Source organism: Opisthocomus hoazin, chromosome Z (assembly GCF_030867145.1).
Source record: "Opisthocomus hoazin isolate bOpiHoa1 chromosome Z, bOpiHoa1.hap1, whole genome shotgun sequence".
Lineage (NCBI taxonomy): Eukaryota > Metazoa > Chordata > Aves > Opisthocomiformes > Opisthocomidae > Opisthocomus > Opisthocomus hoazin.
The window spans coordinates 69,848,464-69,869,804 of NC_134454.1; the positions used below are offsets into that span (position 1 = coordinate 69,848,464).

The following is a 21,341-nucleotide window of genomic DNA, read 5'->3' on the forward strand; positions in this document are numbered from 1 at the left end:
CTTTGAAGAACAATCAAATTTTCACAAAGTATAACTGACAGTATTTTATATATAATGTTTAGGTTGTACCTGATATAATGAATCTGAAGTCTTTAAATTGTATGCAAAGATCATGCAGTTTGCATTTCCTCCACGTGATGGAGGTATCAGTCTATCAAGCCTCTTGTGGCAGAGACGACAGTAAACTTTGTAATCAAAGGAAATCTGTTAGCAATTTCTGCAAGTTAAGAAATTATCCAACCAGGTTCAGCCAGCCAAGAAAGAGAGCAACACAGATTTGTGACGTGAAAGAAGAAGTTTTATTGCTTAACATGAAGTAAAAGTAAGCTTGCGAAAACTGTTTAGCAGTCTGTCTTCAACCTCCCCACATTTTACAGCAATCCTTTCCAAAAAGTTTCGACGTTATCCCAAGATGGCTTCACTATTCACAATGCTTTCCCATTTCCATCTTCCCAACTGCAATACCACATTGATGCAAATATAGTAGTTCCAGACCTGAATGTAAGCTACTGAACAATGGATACCAAGCTATTTAGGTGGCCTTTGCTATGTAAATGACAGGGAGATGATATAAAAGCTTATCCGTAAGGGTAAATCATCAGCAATAAGTGAGATGTAGTCAAAGTGTAATCTGTATCAATCACATTAAGAACGCTCACTCACAATCCCAGCTCCCTGGCATCAGTTTTTCCTAATGCTTGCCTGTATCTATGTAAGGAAAAGCCTCGGGAACAAGGCAGGGGAACCAAGCTCCTAGACACGCAATTCCTAAAAGTGACTCTTCAGGGAAATAAAAACTGACTGGGCAGAATTCAGTTTCTCCTCCTCAAGTCTAAATGTTGATGATACCATAGCATCAGCCCAGCTCCATTCCGCATGAAACTGACACTTTGCCTTCCTCACCATCTCCATCCCTCTAATCTGCTTCCTCTCTTCAGCTGCTTTGTTGATATATGGGAAGCAGAAATAAAAATCTAATCTAGGAAATGGAGGGGACAGGGGGGGCACAACATTTGAGACCTGTCTTGTAGAGGAATGCCAGGACAAACCTTATTCTATAAGCTAAGAATTACTACACATCAGGTGGGACAAAAAGACTTTGCAAATGTTTAATATCCAAATGTGCTGTATATCACAGAACACTGATCATTGAGGGATGGGGCAAAGGAGCTGCATTTCAAACAATTAAGTACAAAGATTTGGAGAAAGCATTTAACTACAGAGTTTTCAGAAGAGATGAAAGAAAGTCTGTCTAAACTTCAGACAAAGCATGGAAGAGAACAGGAGCCACAACATATGCTTGCAATGAAATTTTCCAAAATTCAGGAATGAGGTGACAAATACAACCCATACGTCATATATTCAAGGGCTACTGGTGTAGCTCTGGACCGTACTTTTATCCTGCTACATTGCCACTTTAAGCATGCAGGTAAAGCTCTTCCAGCAGATTCTTGAAATATGTGGTGAAGATTGTTTTGTAATTGTGACACCATATTAAACTCAGCTCTGATTACCTTTCCAGTTGAAAATTTATTAAATTGGAAAAAGCAGAGCAAAAGAGTTCGCACCTCATATACTGTGTTCAGTTTGGGGGCCCTCATGATGGACATAGAGGTGCTGGAGCCTGTCCAGAGAAGGGCAACAAGACTGGTGAAGGCTCTAGAGCACAAGTCTTCTGAGGAGCGGCTGATGGAACTGAGATTGTTTACTCTTGAGAAAAGGAGGCTGAGGGGAGACCTTATTGCTCTCTACAACTACCTGAAAGGAGGCTGTAGGGAGGCGGGTGTTCGTCTCTTCTCCCAGGTAACTTGTGATAGGATGAGAGGCAATGGCCTCAAGTTGTGTCAGGGGAGGTTTTGATTGGATATTCGGAAAAATTTCTTTACTAAAGAGTACTCAGGCATTGGAACAGGCTGCCCAGGGAAGTGGTGGAGTCACCATCCCTGGAGGTGTTTAGCAGGCATGGTGGGGATGGGTTGATGGTTGGACTTGATGGGTCTTTTCCAACCTTAACGACTCTATGATTCTATTAATATATCAGAGATCAAGCAGAATGAAAGCAAACAGATCACAGGAACCATCCTGGAACAGATAGGCCTGATGTTCCCAGAACAGCAACGGAGAGTTGCTGATAGACTATACTGAACAAAGAAGTTCGGTCATAGGTCAGCGCAGAAGAAAGATAAATAGAGCAATATGAATAAGGACACTCAACAACCTGACTAAAAAAACACGTGTATATGTGTGTGTAGGCATATACAAGCAAAAAAAGAGCAACACAACTAACAGTGACAGCTAACTGTGCATTTAACCACAACACAAGCCTATTTCCACAAGTTTATAAAGGCTAAACATTTTCCACAGACATGGAAGGCAGCAATAAACTTGAATAAATGCATTAAAGCAAGGCAATGCCACTCTCATAGCTGCAGACACAGATCTTGCATTATAATGAATAAAACAGGCCTACAAATATGGACATAGATGACAGGAGTTTGAATATCCAGTGCTGTCTCCGCTTCTGCATTCGCAGAATTCAAAGGTTAAATTAAGAAAGAGTAAAAGGATACGCCAGAGAAAAAAGAAACATACTCATGTCTTCCTAGAATATTTACAAATCCTGATGACTCTGGGATTGCCAATTCCTGTTTCCAAGCTAACTGTCCCATTGTATAGAGCAACAGTAGTCTAGATGAGTGAAGCACAACTCTTTGAAAGCACCACACTCCACCAGTAGTAACAAGCATCCCATCAGGAACTGAAAAGCCATTTCAGAAGGTCTATTTCAAAAGTATTTTTTTTAATCACTTGAATGATAGAGTAACACTTCTGTAAAATCTACAGGACACAAAGCAAAATTAGAAGCAAGAACATCAAGCACATTCCTCTGTCTTGGTACTTCAAGCACAAAATACAGTGCAATTCTAGTGAAAAAAATCATTTTAAACTCCTGCTGAAGGCAAACTTAATCCAATAGCAGCTCTGGTAATGTGGCCAGGCATATGCCTCTTTCTACAAACATAGCTGCTCAAGCAAAAAAACTCTACTGGAGGTATGAGCTTGACAACCATGACAATCATGCCAATCAGACTTGCTAGATATTATCTGTTATCATGCTATTCATAAAGAGGTGTGCATTTTTTCTATGATTGAGGTTATGACATTCAGACTTCTCTAATGATCCCAGTGCCGGTTCAAAAGAACATCAAAGAATATACCTTTGTTGATGATGGTGGAGTAGGAAAATTAAGCCAGGCTGGAGCAAAGTCATGCTGCGCCATTTAGGTCCAGTCTCTCCGAATCAATGAAACAAGGCTTCAGCACCTCATGGCAAGCCCCTGTAATTGCAAAAAAATGAAGTACTTTTTGATGCTTATGTGACAAGAGAATTGCACTTGTGGCGTTTTGATTATTATTTCCCTTCTGTTTTCAGGGACTAGTTTCCCACACAAATCTGATTTAGAATCTAACTATCCCAATCTCATTTATAGCATTACATTTGTGCTTTTATTACCAAAGTGTCAAACTAATCAAATATATCGCAGGTATCATGAAAATACAACTGTAACATTCCTTCCTTTATTTGCTCATATAAATGGGATGAAGCATCCTGTCTAAGGTTTTATCCAGTAAGCTGTGGCAAAATTAGCTTGTTGAAATACTTCCTGGTACTGTCTAGAACAGATTTCAGGATCTATATCATTAGCTTCTTAGAAGACGCTGATTTTTTAAATTAGTCCCTTAAAGTTAGTCTCAGAGGCCATACTAAGGTTCTTAATGAAAAATCTAGATGCTCAGGGTCACCACAAAGCCCTTATTATCTCTAGATGCAACAGAAACAGAGCCTACATATGCAGAAACAGTGTCAGAATCCAGTAAAATTCTCTAGTTTGAAAAAGGGGAAAAAGGAAGTAATGGCTTAACATTAAAACCCAAGAATACATTTTCCTACCCCACGCTCTCCCCACAGGTAGGAAAACATCTCTCAAACAGCAAGAGAATGCAAGACAATGTAAACTATACTACCTGAAGCTAAACTATAGCACAGAAACGAAAGAAATGGATGAAACACTGCCTGAATTAGAAGGGTATCTGAATCATGCTCTGTGGTTAGACAAAATATTCTTGAATCATTGACAGTTTTGAAGTATGATATATACACTACTAGAAATTCAGCTAGTGAAAACATAATATACACACACATGTATTTCATAGGGAGACCCAAATAAATGTGCATTCCACATCCCTGCACAACAGAGTGCAGATCTGTTAGTCAGTGAGCACAAATGCAGTTCACTTCAGTCTAAGGCTGCTGTAATACAAGTAAGTACTAGTAAGAGCTGTGGAATCTGAACTTAATAACTGATAATTATTGTTGTATTCTGGCCTGAACCAGGCTATTGCACATTTCCAGTGACAGATTAGAATGCTCCAGCTTCTAAAAGGAAGTCTAACAGATTTCTAAGCATTAAATTGCACTTAGTTAGTTGAGTTGCCAGTTCTTTTTCATGCGGTGAGCTCATACTTAGGTTGCTAGGTACCTCCATTATTGCACTGAAACCTGTAAGGTAAGATGCACAAAATCTACTACCATTCAATAGAGACAAGTTTAAAGGGATGTCTCACCCAAATAACTTGTTCTAAATTACTCTGTTGAAGTCATCCAACACTCTCTTCTAAATTAACCTCAACAAAAGTTCCAGAGAAATTTTCTAAAGAATCCAATTATGTCAGACTAGTAAAAACTGTCACAAGAATGGTTACTCTTTCAAACACCAGCCAAGTTCACTTTTACTGATTAATCATGTTCAGCAATGCTATAGAAACAGAAAAGGTTGTATGTTTACAGATGAACCAGTACAATAGCTGCTAAATTAAGAAATAGCAAATTAAATGTGAGCAGACTGCAGCAAGCAAAAAAATTTTTTCTCCTTTCCTCAGATACAGTTCTCATCTCCAAGCAGAAGAATCATGAAATCTTTAGAAATGATCAAGACAGGTATCAGTACTGGAAGATCAGCACAACCACCACAACAAAATCTTCAAAACCAAGTCACATACAGTCTGAAAAACAAAGGGAGAGATCAGGCTTGTACTCAGTAAGAACATAACGAAGGATCCAAGAAGTATTACCAAGTTATTGGTGAATCGGCTACTAAGTCCTCATGTTCTCAGTTCTTCAACTGAAAGCTCTAAAAAGGTTTTTGACAGTGCTGCTCTGTCAGATGAGCCGATCCCTTTCCTACAAAGCAGTATGGTGAAGTGGTAAAGACAGAGGCCTGGGACAAAACTACTCAACACTCAGAATGTAGAGTCAGCAGCAGAATATCTGTATATTTCGTAAGCCCATAAAAGAAAAACTCTTTTAGGTCTAATTCTTCCAGCTAGTTTTGATAAAAGGACAGCAGTAACAAAAGCACAGCTGTAATTTTAGAACACTACCTGACCAATTTCACAGTCAATGACTACCAAGAAAAGCAACTACTGAGGACACTGACCTCAACACTAAAGTCAAGAAAACATTTTCTCTCATCTGATTGTACATATTATTGGTCTGGCAATTAGACATGGGAAACTTGAGTGTTTTCATTATTAAACCTTACTAGCTTGTAACAGGCACAGACACCCTAGCCATAATTAAACTGGCAAACAAACAGCAAGATCAGGAAAGGGCAGATATTAGGATCTTTTTTTAAAACTGTATTTCAGAGTACATAGCCTACTCAGCTGTAAGTTGCCAATTCCATGCTTTACCAGGCTTCTTAAAGACTCTTACAGATGTTGGCTTTCTGATGTTGCCAACAAGTTTGACCCAGAATGTACTTTAATAAAAAACATTTTAATTGCAAGCATGAGCTCTGTTTTGATGATCTGGCAAATATTCAACAGCTATAGGATACTATTCATTCTCAGGAAGATATCTTTGGTAAAATGGAAACAGATCACAAAGTGAGAATGGGATGTCAGCAAGTCCACTCTGCTACCACAGGCAGGATTTACCATGTTTAAACCCTTCGTGATCAGCTTGGTTGCCAAATACCAGTTTGTTCTTTGCTTGCTTTCCAACTTAAGTTAGACAAACAACTGAGAATACCACATCATTCTGCAACACATCCCATCATTAAAAAGGCTCCTTCTACCAGGTCTGACCCAAGTCTTTTTCCTTCTGTTCAGGTCCACTACCTAAGCCATCCCCAGCAGTCAGAGACATTTCTGCATTCTGTGCCCCCCAAAGCACTTGCAACCTCTATTCAGATTCATGCTATCTATAAATTTAATAAGTATACACTCTATTTCATGACTGAAGTTACTAATAAAAGTACCGAAGAGACTTCTTCAGAAATTTACTTTATACATCCTTCCAGCTTGACATCAAGTAACAGCTGCCTTCAAAAACCGAGGAGTCACTACGGCAAATAGGTAGCGTGGATCAGCCATTTACTTTAGGATAACACTTCTACCTTTCAGAAACACAGGACTACCTCTAAATTAAAAAAATAAAAACACAAAAAAAACAAAAAAAAAACCCACCACACAAAACAACCCAACATTTAAGTATCTGAACAGAACTGAAGTCAGTAGTATGCACCCATACAAGCATTTAAAAGAAATTCCTGTAATTATACTGACAGACATGAAGAACCCATTTGTCTGCCAGCAAGCCTTCTCCAATGTACATACCATGGTCAACCGCTGTTCATTAACCCTGATAAAACAGCTGTCATACTCCCAGCATTAATACAGCTATCAGAAGTAAGCTTATTGAGGTATATGCCACAAATCGGACCATGATTCCACTGCTTTCAGAAACTCTCTTGACAACAAAAGAGCAGGCCCAAAATTTACCACTGAATGTTTAAGTTACCACTCCCTAGCAGCACAAACTCAAAATATATCTGCCGTTCTTCAACCAAAGTGCCATAAAAGCTAGCTTGGCTCAGACTGTCTACTCCTGAAGCAGAGCTGCACAGTTCTAGAAAGGTAAGAAAAAGATCCTGAAATACTGCTATCCTCATATTATTAACGCACAATTGCATCAAAATTTCTCTAACCAGCCTGGTCAAAATACTCAGTCTCATCTCAGCAACAGCCTCTGGTGTCTGATTCAAGTACTGAATAGTGACTTGAAAAAAGAATGCCTTCCATAGCCCATAAATTTAGATAAAATTTATGTTTTGCTGTCTTGTGGATAGTAGAACAGTTTACAGCAAAGAAAAAAGCCTGTCCTTAACTATAACTTCCTGGGGGACATCTGAGAGAAGTCTGTAAGTCATTTTGTTTCAAGTAACATGCACTAATTATTTCAATATTCAACCGTGTAAAATTTAATTCTGTAGTTTTGTGAAGTATGATCTTCAATCATAAGCCAGTGAATGCCAAGGAATAATGAACAAGGAATAACAAACAGCTGTTTCCAAATGATGTACAGAGAAAAGGTTTATCATAAATATAACTCAGTCATCCACTTTGAGCCACATTAGCAGCTGAAATAAGAACAGTGCACGAAGTATGCTTAACCAACATCCAAAAAAGGTTGGGCTGGGTTGTTTGGCTTTTTTTATGATTGAGTCAGTAAGGTGATAGAAACTATTTTTCACCAGTTTTAAAGCAGGTGGCTACATTACTTTTAAACAAACTTATTTGTGTTATCTGAAGACCACTTGGGAATATTTAATGTATTGCCTCTCTTTTAGAAAACAAGCAACACACTGAGAAAAGGGAAGCAGAAAGCCACTGCATGAATCAGGAGTCAAGACTTCTGTGAAAAGGCTAAGAAAAAAACATCTAGAGTCAACTCCCAAAATTCTGCAAAAACAACAAAAAAATGGAACTAAAACAACTACCATTAGTTCAGCTTGTGCTTACCAAATTAAATGAACAAATCAAATATTAAACTATATACTCAATTTTCTCTCCACTACTACATTTTTCTTTTTTAAATCACCACAGAAAGAGAGAAATAAAATCATGCTTGGAATAAAGCACAGAAAGTTAGAACTTCACCTGGTGCAATAATGAACTACTTCAGTGATAAGAGACAAAAAAAGTTTAATAAAACTACCTGGCTTGCTTAGCCTTACAAAATGAGGACCCAAGATGTATTTGAATAGTGGTTATAAACATCTGACAGAGTAACTCCACCAAGAAAAGAGATATCTTAATCCAAAACACCGTCAGAGTTGCAGGAAGATACCAAGCACAGTAGATTTAAACCAGACATACAGTCCCGCAGATGAGAAGACCAAGCTTCTGGAACAACTTTAAGACAAATATTTGAACCTTTCAATTCCTATTATGCTTCTAAGAAAGAAACCAAGAATTGTAACTAAAAAGTTAATGTGTAGCACAATGCATGTACACAAAGATAACAATGTAATAATTAATCTACTCTTTCCCCATCTTAGGTGGTAATTATACGAGAATACTGTTTTCCCCACCAAGTTTTTTCCCCTCCCCTGTTACTTGAAATCAATATAGTGTTTAAAACCCAAACATTTTAAGTGTGAAGATCACCCACTACAACACAAGTACAAATCAAAATTTTTTTTTCCCTGCAATAACACAGACAGAATTCAATATGGTACAAAAGTAGAAAACACCCTATACTCATGAACTTTCACATTTAGTTACCTCCAGATTACTTCAGCAAAGTGCTTCTTAAAGCTTCATCTTTTATGACAATTTTCACCTTATCTGCAACCTTTTGGTCAACTACGACTGGGACAAAATATGGAACAGCCAAAATGGCGAATATTTAAGTTCTGCCCACAAAGCTTGTTTGTAAGCTTAAAACCTCCATCAGTTAGCACATAAAACAGAGGCATGAAATACATAGACTGAGGAGATTCAGTTGAACAAACTATTCAAAACAGTGTTATGGAATACATCTCAGGTTTAACAAACATAACATCTCACATTTTAATAAAATATGTGTAATTTCTTGCAGTGAAAATAATTGTTAACATTTCTTTTTTTTCCTCCCCTATGTTTGCCGGGGGGGGGGGGGGGGGGGGGGGGGGGGGGGGGGGGGGGGGGTTGGAGAAAAAAAGATGCTAGCTCATTCTCACACCATTTGTCCTAAATCAAGGAATCCTGCCACCACAACAATGTCAGTTACGGATTTCACCCTCCTTCACTCCTGAACGATTTCACCGAACAGGCAGACGAGCAATACGTGGCAGCAGTTTCTAACCACTAGTGAGCCTTACAGGCTACGCATAGCAGAGAACTCTAGCACCTGTTAGTCCAGCCTGTACCACTGCATAGCACATCAAAGATCAGAATACAGTGCAGTCATACACCAGACTCGTCAAAGACAGGGTAACCGCAGAGTCACTACAGACAGAATCAGGTGCATTTATTAACCCACTCAGCTGCAGCACTAACTCAGGAAGCAGCTGTGCTGCCAGAAGTTATGCAGCAAAAGGATAAGGCAAAAACACAGACCCAGACTTTTGTTTTTTCCGTGCCAGCTATCCATAAAACACTGGAAACAATTAGACCCGATAAAGCTTTAAAATAAATTAAAAAAAAACCCCACCACAAACTAGCACAGTCTACAGTTCAAACACTGGAACACTTACGATCTAACCTGACTTCCTTCATATACTGGAAATTCATATAATGTCTCCTGCGCTGCTCATGTTAACACAGCAGAACAATAATAATTTCCTTTACAAATGTCTTCAACCTGGCCTTAAACATACCATCAAAAAAACAAAGGCCACTGAGGTCTGAAATAAACACAAAAAATAATTTAAGTCATCACTCTTGCTCCCTTATAAAGATGATCCTTTATCCAGAACAACTTCTAGCTTCACTTTCATCCCTGAAATCCTTCCAGCATTAGAAACTCTCTCTATATATATTTGTCTATTTAGACAACACAAAAAATAGCTATACAGCATCTATGGACGTACGTAGTACTCTTCAGGATTTGGAAAAGTGACTCCCGTTAGAATTCATCCCAAGGGAATCTCTGCACCCGCTGTGTAAGTGGATACAAGAGCCTGCAGATGGGGGGTGGGGGGGAAGGGAAGAAATTATCTTCTGGGATATTGCAAGGGCAGTGAGCAGAGCAAGCATACGTAATCAAAGCATTCTGAACTTTAGTTCCATGTTTTCATTTCTATAAACAGGTCAGGTAAGAAAAAATGAGCCTGATTATTAAAGTACAGAATTCTGAAAGGACTACGGCTTATAAAATAGTATGCATTCACATGTAACTGCTGTGATTTTTTTGAGACTATTTTCATGACTTAAGTAGCTCTGACTAGAGGAAATGCATTTAATATCACATTTTTAATATATTTAACTATAAACACTATCACTATTTTGCAACTCGTAAGAATCCAGTCTAAAAACCTGTAATCCTACCTTTCATTTTCCCAGGTCCACACCCACTACAGATCATAGGAGGAGCGCCTCAACAACACAACTGGTCAGTTTATCACACACAGGGTTATGAACTTAAAGCATCACTTTGTAATGAGATGTTGCTACCTTTTAATATGCTTGTAGTCCCATCAACAGCATTAACAAAGTCTCCCTCATCGTTTTCACCTTATTGATGGCTTTGATGGCTTACTAGTTTTAAATCTGTTAAGTATCTCCCTAAAAACTAAAATATAACATCCAGAGTGTTCTGAAAGACTGAGGACCAACTCGTACTTCCTTAGAAGATCAAAAAGAATTTCAGCCTCTCCCAACTGGAAAGCTGCTCCAGTCCCTTAATCATCTTTGTGGTCCCTTGCTGAACTCGCTCCACCAAGTCCGTGTCTTTCTTGAACCAGGGAGTGTATAACGGGACACAGTGCTCCACACGTGGCCTCACCAGGGCTGAGCAGAGGACAAACCAGAACAATCCCCAACTTGCAGGCAACACTCTTCACAACATAGCCCAGAAAGACGTTGCCCTTATTTGTAACGAGGATGCACTGGTGGATCATGGTTGGCTTGATATCCGACAGGACCCCCAGGTCCTTCTTTGCACAGCTGCTCACCAGCTAGTCAGCCCCCAGCATGCACTGGTATATGCAGCTACTACTCCCCAAAGGCAGGACTTCGCATTTTCCCTTTGCTGAAGTTCATAAGGATCCTCTGTCCAGTTCTCTGTTCTGTCCAGGTTCCTCTGAATGGCAGCACAAACATCTAAGGTATCAGCCACTCCTCCCCATTTTCTACCATCTGCAGACCTGCTGAGGGTGAACCCTTCCCCACTGCCCAGAACTGTAACGAAGATGTTAAATAGTTCAGGCTCCAGTATTGAACCCTTGGGGACAACAACAACAGCTTCCTCCAAATGCCCTTTCTGCCACTGAGACGACAACCCTGACGAGCTGGGCCTGGCCATTCAGAGTGTTTTTGATAGACCTCATCATTCACTTCCCTGCACACACTTTGTCAGCTTCTCTATGAGGATGTCATGGAAGAAAACATCAAAAGCCTTACTGAAGTCCAGATACACACCATCCATTGCCTGTCAAGCTAGTCGCCTCACTGTAGAGGGCTATTAGCCTGGTTAAGCATGATTTCCCCTTCATAAAGCCATTCTGACTGCTCCCACTCACCCTCCTGTCCTTCAAGTGTTCAGAAACACTTTCCAGGATTAGTCGCTGCATCACCTTCCTATGGGTTGAAGTGAGGCTGACTGGCCTGTAGTTCCCTGGATCCTCCTTGACAACAGGACTGACATTTGCTCTCTCCTAGTGCTCAAGAGCCTCACCCAATGACTGTGAGACCTCTCAAAGATAATAAAGGAATGGCCTTGCAATGACATCAGCCGGCTCCCTCTACACTCATGGGAGCATTCTGTCAAGTCCCACGTGTATCATATTTAAGTGTCCCCTAACCTGATCCTTTCTCCACCGAGGATGGAGAAAATAGCACAGCAGAACTTAGGATGACAAGGACATGAGATCAGAGATCGCCCCCACCCAGTTTTAAGGGCACGTTGTTTAACTTGTCTAACCAGTATTTAGCTCACAGAGGAAAGGCAGTCCCACTGATACTGAAGAAACCCAGCTTCAAGGAGGTCTCGCCAATTGTACAAAACTAAAAATGTTTCCCTAGTCCAGAAAGCTGTCTTCAATATTTAAGACAGGTTTCATTACTGTTGGCAAGATACATTCGGTAATACTATTTGCCTGAACTACCAGAACAAATAAAAACAGCTTTGCTTTTTCATAATGTCCTAGCATGAAGAAACACATAAAAATGGTGACATCACTATAATAAGGAAAAGGCTGGTCAGTATAATAGTAAAGTAGCCAAAACACATATGGTCTAGAGACTTAAATTACTAAAAGATTGGATGCATTTGGCCATCTTATGGATTTACCGTATTAATAAATACATCCAATTTAAACGGAGTTGACCAGAATTTTGAAGGGAAAACACATTTTAAAATAATGCTAAAAATTAGGAAACCAAAACCTCAACAGCTGAACCCATCTCACCAGAAGCTGGAGACAACGAAAAACAGTTCTGCATTTTCAGCTTCTGCGCTTCTCATGCTCTGTGGATAGCCTATATCATTTTATGGGAATCCATTTCTGTGACACTGGCTATTTCAGAGACTGGCAGAAGATGATTAAAATAAAAGGCAATAAACACTGAGATAGCTAGGAATACTTCAAGCTTGCGAGTGGACTAGCAAAGTTATTAAGAGAGAAAAAAAAAAATAAGGAAGCTTCAAGCCACAAATTCCCAAAGTTGGAAGGGAGATACAAATTCAAACTTCTTGATGCTCCCTGAAGACCAGTTTAGAAATTCAGCCTATCAATTTGCATAAGGAAACCCATGAACAGCATACATACTAAAAGCACACAGATATATGCACATTCACAGTTTTCAGGAAAGTCTGAAACGAGCATGTATATATACCTAAGTGGCACATACTTATGACGTTTTACCTAATGCCTCAGAGATTATTAATACCGTAAGTAAAGCACACCACAAACTACATGTGGGAGCCTTAAATCCACCCCTCAGCTACACACTTGTTTGACAACCCACCCTCACCTTGCCAGCACAATTTTTAGTATAGTATTTGTAAATGGGGTAAAAAAAGGTTGTAAATCAGAATTAAAGTATACTATAGTGTTGTTGTAACAGTAGAAAAAATAAAAGGTTATATATCATTCAGTGCCTCCAGTTTGTTGCTACTGCTGCTGCTTTGCTTCCTTGGTAATGAGCTGCAGCAAATACATCAAATCCTTATTAGGTCAGGAAGACAAATGCAGCATATATATGAATTTCAGAGGAGTCCAATAAATAAGTCTATATGATGTCTTAGAAATGAGTGACCATCTAACAAGAAGCAAAAGGAGGCACACAGTTTTCTAGGAGGGAATCAAAACTGAATGTTTACTATCAGAGAAATGCCAAAGATGAGCTGTACTGCATTTCACAACCATAAAAAGAGAAAGCTATTTGCCAATGCCAGTCTTTGTTTTCTAAAGAAGCATCAGGAACGGGCAAAGCTCTCAGTGAAACAGAGCAACTCTGGAATAACCAAGCTACAGAATAAATTGACTCTTCGATTCTCCCACCTTGAGCCAGCTTCAAATGTTTATTTCACTGATTTAGCATTAGCCATAGAAAAACCACAAACTTTTGGTCTGAAAAAGGCAAAGAAACTAAGCATGCCATCAGACTACACAGTCTCTCTTCATAAACAGAAATACTCAGGATCGTTCTCAAACTAAGCAGGCATTTAAAATAACCCACTCCATCAAATGTTTTTTCCTTCCGCCATAAAACATACTTGCTTTCAAACAAAAAAATTCTTACGATAACAGATCCTTCCCTGTTATCTCTAGTCAAGAGCGGCACTCATTCGAAGTGAAGTTTGTAAGTGTAAGCTTTAAGCAATATTTCTATTTAAACCCTGTATATCTCTATTTTCATTCCCCTTTCAAAGACACAGCTTATTAGACATCTTCCTTACTCTGTGATTCATTTAGTTTGAACAGAGCAAAATAAGCTATTTCAAGTCATTTTGCTATCCAAAATTTGCATATGAATAAAACAGAAAATAATACTCAAACCCTAACACACGCTTTACAGAGTTTTTGAAAATGGGAGCATTTCTACCGACCACAAATTGCTGCAAAAGCATGACAACTACTTGAACTAATGATTATTTATCGCCTTTCTTTTCTCTCCATGTAAATGCACAGCCACAACAACTGAATAAGCTTAAATATTTACAACGAACCTTTTAACGCTTCAAAGGGGAAGTGTGCATGTCACCCTCCCACGACATTTCAGTGTAGAAGATGGTTTACAGACATCTAATTTTAAAACAAGATTAAGTTGGGGTATGGTAATTCTCTCAAGTTCTTTGGTTCTCTAAAATTTAATGTCAGACTCACATCTCCAATAAAGCAAAGGGAGCTGAACCTTTCAAGCTCTTCTCACCCACTGGTTCACAACGCATTAAGAAGTTCTGCACAATTCAACCGAAGCCTCTTCTTCACAGCTGTGCTACTGCAGAGCAAGTAAAATCTCCAGTTTTAGTCTTGCTGCTCCCACCATCCAACACAGAACTGTTCTGATGAGTATTCTAGCACTGGGCAATAAGGAAGAATTACAGAAAACATCCATACTTTTTTTTTTTTTCAATTTACCTTCTTGCCCCATCCTCTAAAAATGAGAACTAAGGCTTCCTGCAGAACACTGAGGAAGGAGTGAGATCCTCTGTCAAACCTGAACACCTCCGTAAGTTTTATGACATGCCTAGAAATGTATGAAGTCAAACTGTAACAGTCAATTTTTTGTTAACCATTTAAAGCCAACACATTCTCTAGTACAGCCACGGCCCTAAAACCTAGCTTTACAGTGACTCAGCAAAAAAAACAAACAACACAACCACAAAAAACCTAAGCAAAATCCACCTTCATTTCTACCTAGGGCTCAAGTTCCTCATATGAGGATGAATCAACCAAAGCACATTCCGTTTTGCATAAGGATCTAGAATGCCGGCAGACTTCGGGGGACACTGGTATTCCAAAAATCCCAACTTTATCATACAGTCCCCCTTTCTATATATAGATATGGTTCACAAGCAACAGGTTTCACATCACTTCTGTGAATAAAATATTAATGTCATAACAATCACAACATCTTTTAGGAAATGTTTTAGAAACAGCCAAAGTTAATGAGCGCTTCGAATAACTTAATCATCACTCTTATCAAAAAGTCTCTCCTTCTCGCACTGCACCAAGATGTAAATTAATAAAAGCAAACTACTTTGTAACACAGAATAACTTCATATTTGCAGGTAAACTACAAGCAAGTTCCTTCTGCTTGAAACCCCACCCACTTGCAACACCGTTTAGCAGAAAGCTAGATAAACGCTCATCGCTTGCCCTTTTCAAGGTTTAAAGCCCAAGAGCTGAAGCGTTGGTGCGGTAACACCACCAGCCTGTTCAGCATACATCACGTAACAAAATCACCAGCAATTCTTTGGCACTTTGGAGTCTCCACAAATATCTAGAAAAAAAAGCCATTGAAAAAGGCAGTGGTTTTGACATATCCTGAGCGCATAAAGCCAAAAAGCAGTTTTACGTGTTTCATCTGACTATGTTTACCCAAAATACGGGAAGAGGTGATTGTGGAAGAGCTGACAGCACCACACAGGGCATTATCATCAGCTACTGTGTAATACTACTACTCAAACACACACAGACACAAAAAAGCAAAACAAACAGCGTGCCAAGTCTCATTTGAGTTCGTTTATAATAAGGTCTGCAAACAGTTCTCCTTGCAGGATGGAATTTATTCCCAGTACTACAAAATAAATAAAAGCAACTTCCCCAGAGGTCACTGTCACACTGTTTTATCCACACCTTTCCAACAGAGGAATCTCATTACAGTGGAGGAATAAAAATACATTAACTTGTGAAGTACTAACAAAGCTAAATATCTACACAATTTCCCTATATCATTTTACAGATGTAATTCCACTTAAGCTTTCCTGCAAGTTTAAACTCTGCTTGCTCCTAAAAGCTTCCACCAACAGCTCTTTCACACAGCAGAGCAGCCTACGCCACTCTAAGACAATTTCTCAATACAAATGTACCCATCTCTGGATCCTACCAGAATAAACACAACCAGTAAAAGAGCCAAGCTGCTGACAGTTATTGCAGTACAAAAGCTATGTTTACATCAAGGCTCAAAAATGTAAGCTCCTGGGGGCAAGGACCTTATTTTCATAGCTGTCTGCAAACCATTTAACAGACTGTCATGGCTGTACAAACAAAACCCTAAAGAAGGAATTCAAGTGGACCAGCACGCTAGGCATTTTCTCCTCAATGGGCTTCACCCAAGTATGAATTTTGCACAGGGTACAAGGGCACAGCTGTAAAACATGCCTGAATCCCTGTCAAACACACACGCATGAAAACACGAACAACTGCACCTCCCAAGTGGAAAAATGGTGAGAAGAAAAAAGAATTACCCTACCAGCAAACAGACGGAAGCACAAACAGAGTAATTTAATTACGCTAAAAAGCAAACTCTTCAAAACACCCAGAAGGGAAAGAGTCCAGATAAAGATGTCATCCAAAATAGTAAGAGGGGGATGCAGCTCCCTGATTTCAGTCAGAGCCTCTTGTCAAGAGCTAAAAGTATCTCACAGCACTGTAAGTTTATGGCTTGAAAAGAGAGATACATCACTTCTTCTACGCATTAAGAAGCACGTACTTGTATTACTATCATTTATGACCATACAATAGACAAAAATCAAATTAAATGGCCACTCGTGCCATTTACTGAATGTTTTCAAAGAAAACACAAACTAATCCAACTGAAGGAAAGAGGAAAACCATTCCTCTCTGTTGGTTTGGTTCCTTCACACGTGGCTCAGTTCTTTCAGTCAACCCCCAGCCACAGTGAGACTCGATGCAGCAGAGCCACAAGCCACAGCCACAAGAGATGACAGAAACAGCCTCCTATTCACATCCCACAGCTACCATGTTTTAAAAACAACAAAACTCAAACAGAAGTTAAAGCAACAAAACAGCACGGCTATCCAAAGAAAGTAAAATACTGAAGCTAGTGTAAAGTTTTAGATACTGAAAAGACAACACACAGAATAGAACTACTTCTGCGAGCCTGAGAATTTAAAAAACTTGTTTAGACACTAGCCTTTCACTTGTGGTCAAAATAACAAGTTACAAGGGGAAAAAACACTGTAGTAATCTGCAGATACAGTTTCACATGCTTAACTTTACTTTTTTCTACAAGGCTTCAACAGAAGCCATCTTTGAAAACAGCTTTACATTGCCCTTAGAGAAAACCTTTATTTTTTTTTTCCTCATTAGCTCACGACTACTAATACTTCAGCATTGCAGAAGCGCTGAAAAAATTTTTAAAAGGTGGCGACTAAGGTAAATATGTTACCTTTACCAGACACTCAGTTTACAGTCCACCCAAAAATGCTTTAATGATTTAAAGCTTTACGAATAATCAAGGTGGGGTTACGGGGAAACAGTTTGAGTAAAATTACCACTGACTTTTGAATTAAGTTGTTCTGCCCATCTTAGTTTTCTTTGAAGCAGTAGCAAATCAGCTGAATGCAAACCTACAAAAGAATTATTGTAAACATATTAATTTCAACATTTAAACTATATCTATCTTCAGAAACATTTAAGCACTACAGGAGGAAGCGGACAGCAATACATGTGAAAATAACATGTGAAATTAGTTAGTTCACCCGTAGATTTTGGTTTTAATCCTTCCAAAAAGGTGGAGGTTTTTTTGTAACATTATGCTTGCAGACCAGTCAGGCTCATTCATTCCCATTACATAACAGGAAATTACTCTGAACTCAACCTTAACCTATCAACACATTAAAAAGCTAGTTTGCAGAGGCAGTAAACTAATTTTTGGTAAAAAAATATCTGGCTTACCTAAGTGACAAAGAACAGTAGAAAGAAATAAAAACAAACAAACACATGAACAAAACCCACAAATCCAGAACTACATTATTAGTACTTTCATGTTGCTAAAACACCTAACACAAATGGAAAGACTGAGATGTGCAAGCCATCCAGCAGACTTCTTCAGACTACACAATTAACGTGAAGTCTGAGTATTTTCCGTCTGAACATGAGGAGGAACTTCTTCCCTCTGAGGGTGACGGAGCACTGGAACAGGCTGCCCAGGGAGGTTGTGGAGTCTCCTTCTCTGGAGATATTCAAGACCTGCCTGGACAAGATCCTGTGCAGCCTGCTGTAGGTGACCCTGCTTCGGCAGGAGGGTTGGACTAGATGACCCACAGAGGTCCCTTCCAACCCCTACTATTCTGTGATTCTGTGATTCTGTGAGTTACCTACAGATTCAGTCTAGATGTATCTATTTTTTGATCTCCCAGAAAAATCACACTCCTACCTAAACATTTCTCCTTCTACATGTGTTCTTCAAATTCTTAAAGAATTATTCCATTAATTATTACATAGAGCAAGTAAAAATCAGATTCTGCAAGCTCATTTCAATGTTCTCAAATGAAAACAACCATCTAGGCAGTAAATGTTCCTGGTTTAACGATTCTACTGACATTTCTTTGAGTGTAGATTTGATTTATGAACACTGTATCACTTACCTAATCCAAGAGGACGCCACAAGGTGTTAGTGCTGTGTGATTTGTATTTTTCCAGTTTGTTTTCCTTGAGATAATATCCAGAGTTCTTGTTGATACTACATTCGTAGCTGTTTGACATAGATCTGACCTCACAGAAATCAGCTACCCATCCTTCTTGCTCACAGATTCCGCAAAGCTATTTCCAAAATTCGCCAACTCTCTGTCTTAAAGAGGTTTTTTCTCCTCTGACAGCTTCTTCTCTTGTCTATGCCATGTACATATCATTACAAAAGGCATCAGCTCCAGGTGAAATAAATACACTTTCTACACCACAAACTGCGGAGCCGAAAATCCAGATGTCACATCTGAACTGTGGAGTATTTCCCAGCTTCGGGTAGCAGAGGCATGGGTAAACAACAGCTATCTGGATACCTCCATACTGCTTACTGGCAGCAACATTTTTCAACAAAAATATTAAACAGAATATAAAAGGAAAAATGATTAAAAAAATCTATTAGACTCTTCATTCAGAAAACAGGTCTCACTTCAAAATGACAGAAGATCATCTCAAAAAATGTGAAACATAAGATAAGGGGGAAAACACCTGCCATGAAACTTTTCAGCAACGTCTACACAGCGACTCAGGCTGCATTTAAGCTGGAGCCAGTTAACGATACTGGTTATGCCTAACCACTCGGACAGAGCGCTGCCGAAAAGGAAAAAAAAAAATAGATTATCTAAAAGCAGGAAAGCACTTTATTTTGGCAGCCGAAGTATTCGAGACTTGACAAATTCAGCCACTTATCCATGCCATGTGGACAAGAGGGCGAGGTGCTCGGGAAGAAAAAATCTCACACCTTCCAACTTCCAGCTCACTTCTCGGGTGCCGGCTGACGGTTTCAGCAGCTTTCTCAGGAGGCAGCACAGCGCCCGGTACCTCTCCCCGCTCACCGGGAGCCGCTGCCGCAGGCCGGTTCCCACCTCCTGCCCTCCCTACCAGCCGCAGGCTGCAGACATCCAGGGCTCCCTCTGCAACCCGAACTGCCTGCGGCGAGAAGAACCAGAGCCGTCAGGTTTTCCCATCGGCGACCCGGACCGACCCGACGGGCCAACACGCAGACCCCAAGGCGGAACGGCGGGGGCGGCGGGCGAAGCCTACCGGGGAGCGGGGCCCACCGGCGGTAACGCTCTCCCACCTCCCACTGCCGCGGGTGGGGGAGGAGCAGCTGGGAAGAAAGGGAGGGAAGGCAGGAAGGAAGGAAGGGGCATTTGTCGCTTTATTGGGACAGACGAGCCGGTCTGCAGGCGGCAGCCGGCGGGGGGAGCGACGGGGCGGCAGGCGCGGACCGGGGCCAGGGGCTCGCTGCGGCAGCGCAGACCGAGCCCGGCGCGGCACCGGGGAGCCGAGCCCCGCCGCCCAGCGCCCGGGCAGAACGGCAGCCTCCCGGGCACGGCCGAGCCCTCGGTCGCGGAGGGCGCCAGGAAGGCGCTGCCGGCCCGGGGAGCCCCCGCCGCCCCCCTCGCAGCAGCCGCCGCCGCCGCTCCCCCGCCGGGGCCCCGGGGGCGGCTCCCCCTGCCCTCCCCGAGGGCGGGCCCGGCAGCGCGGCGGGGGAGGGAACGGGGCGGCCCGGCGCCCCGCACGCCGCTGCCGGTACCCGCCCCGGCCCCTCCGCGCCTCGTCCCCCGGCCCGCCGCCGCCGTGACCGCCGCGGGGGGGTGCGGAGTGCCCTGGGCCCGGCGGCGGCCAACATCACCCCCCTCCCCCCCCCGGGAGCCGCGGGGGCCGCGCGCGCACACCCCCCCGCGCGCGCACACCCCCCGCGCGCTCACGCACGCACACATACACACACACACCCCGCTCGCCTCGCTCCCAAAATGGCGCCGCTCCGAGCCGCAATGCTCTGCGCGCACAAGCCTCGCGAGAGCCGCCGCGCGACCCCGCGGGAACCCGGGGCGGGGCTTCCCGGGCGCCGCCGAGGGTGCGACCCCGCCCCCGCCGGCGGGAGCCCCCCTGCCGTGACGTCACGGGGAACAATCCCGAACGTTCCGCGCGGGGCGGCGGGGGAATCCCCAGCCCGCGGGAGTCCCCGGCGCCGCCGTAATTAACCGTGCAGCGGCGCAACCCGCGCGGCGCCAGCCCTAGCGGCAACGGCGGCGCAACGCCGAGGGGCCGGAACCGGTCACCGGTCACCGACACCGAGGCGCGGGCTGCGGGGCGCGATGGCGGGCCCGGGGCCGGTGGGAGAGCTGAACCGGGCGGCGGGCGGTGCGCGCCGTCCCTGCGGCGGGGGGCTGCAGCCTCCGGACCCGCGGCTCGCGGGTCGGAAACCTCATCTCCAACCCAGCGCCGATCATCCGGCCGCTAATTAGGTGAAAACCTAAATATACGAAACTGGGTTTGCCATCAGGAAGGGTGCAGGGGAGCGATTCTAGAGCCTGCGCCTGGCTCCGGGTTTGGTCTCGATGGCAGTTTCCTCCGTGAGACTGAAATTATTCCAGGAGCTGAAATTATGCACTGATGGTTTATTAAAAAAAAAAAGTCTCAGAAAGATGGGGTTTTTTAAAACATGTTTTGCAGGCACATATACGATGACAAAATAACCCATTTTCATCACTTGGTAAAATTAGTAGAAAGCAACAATTGCTAGAGAAAACTGTTAAAAATCAACAACCGAGATAATTAGAAAGCAGGAAAATCGGTGAGAGTTTCATCTTCAAAAAACTGACGGAAGCTCTGAGGCTGCCGTGGCCA

At 41.9% G+C, this 21,341-nt stretch overlaps 1 protein-coding gene across 2 annotated transcripts in view; it reads right to left on the bottom strand.

Annotated features, from left to right (window-relative positions):
• Nucleotides 1–20,519, bottom strand: part of GPBP1 (GC-rich promoter binding protein 1) — a 34,231-nt gene extending 13,712 nt beyond the window's left edge. Inside the window, exons 1-4 of one of the 2 annotated variants that reach the window (XM_075410723.1) lie at nucleotides 20,444–20,519; nucleotides 18,611–19,634; nucleotides 17,523–17,590; nucleotides 3,219–3,338 (exon numbers count right to left, since the gene is read on the bottom strand). In XM_075410723.1, coding sequence (XP_075266838.1) covers nucleotides 3,219–3,281 — 63 coding nt within the window. In that variant the 5' untranslated portion in view covers nucleotides 3,282–3,338; nucleotides 17,523–17,590; nucleotides 18,611–19,634; nucleotides 20,444–20,519. Of the gene's footprint in view, nucleotides 1–3,218; nucleotides 3,339–17,522; nucleotides 17,591–18,610; nucleotides 19,635–20,433 lie in introns of both variants that reach the window. The other variant, XM_075410724.1, reaches the window with a different exon arrangement.
• Between the last annotated feature and the right edge of the window lie 822 nt (nucleotides 20,520–21,341).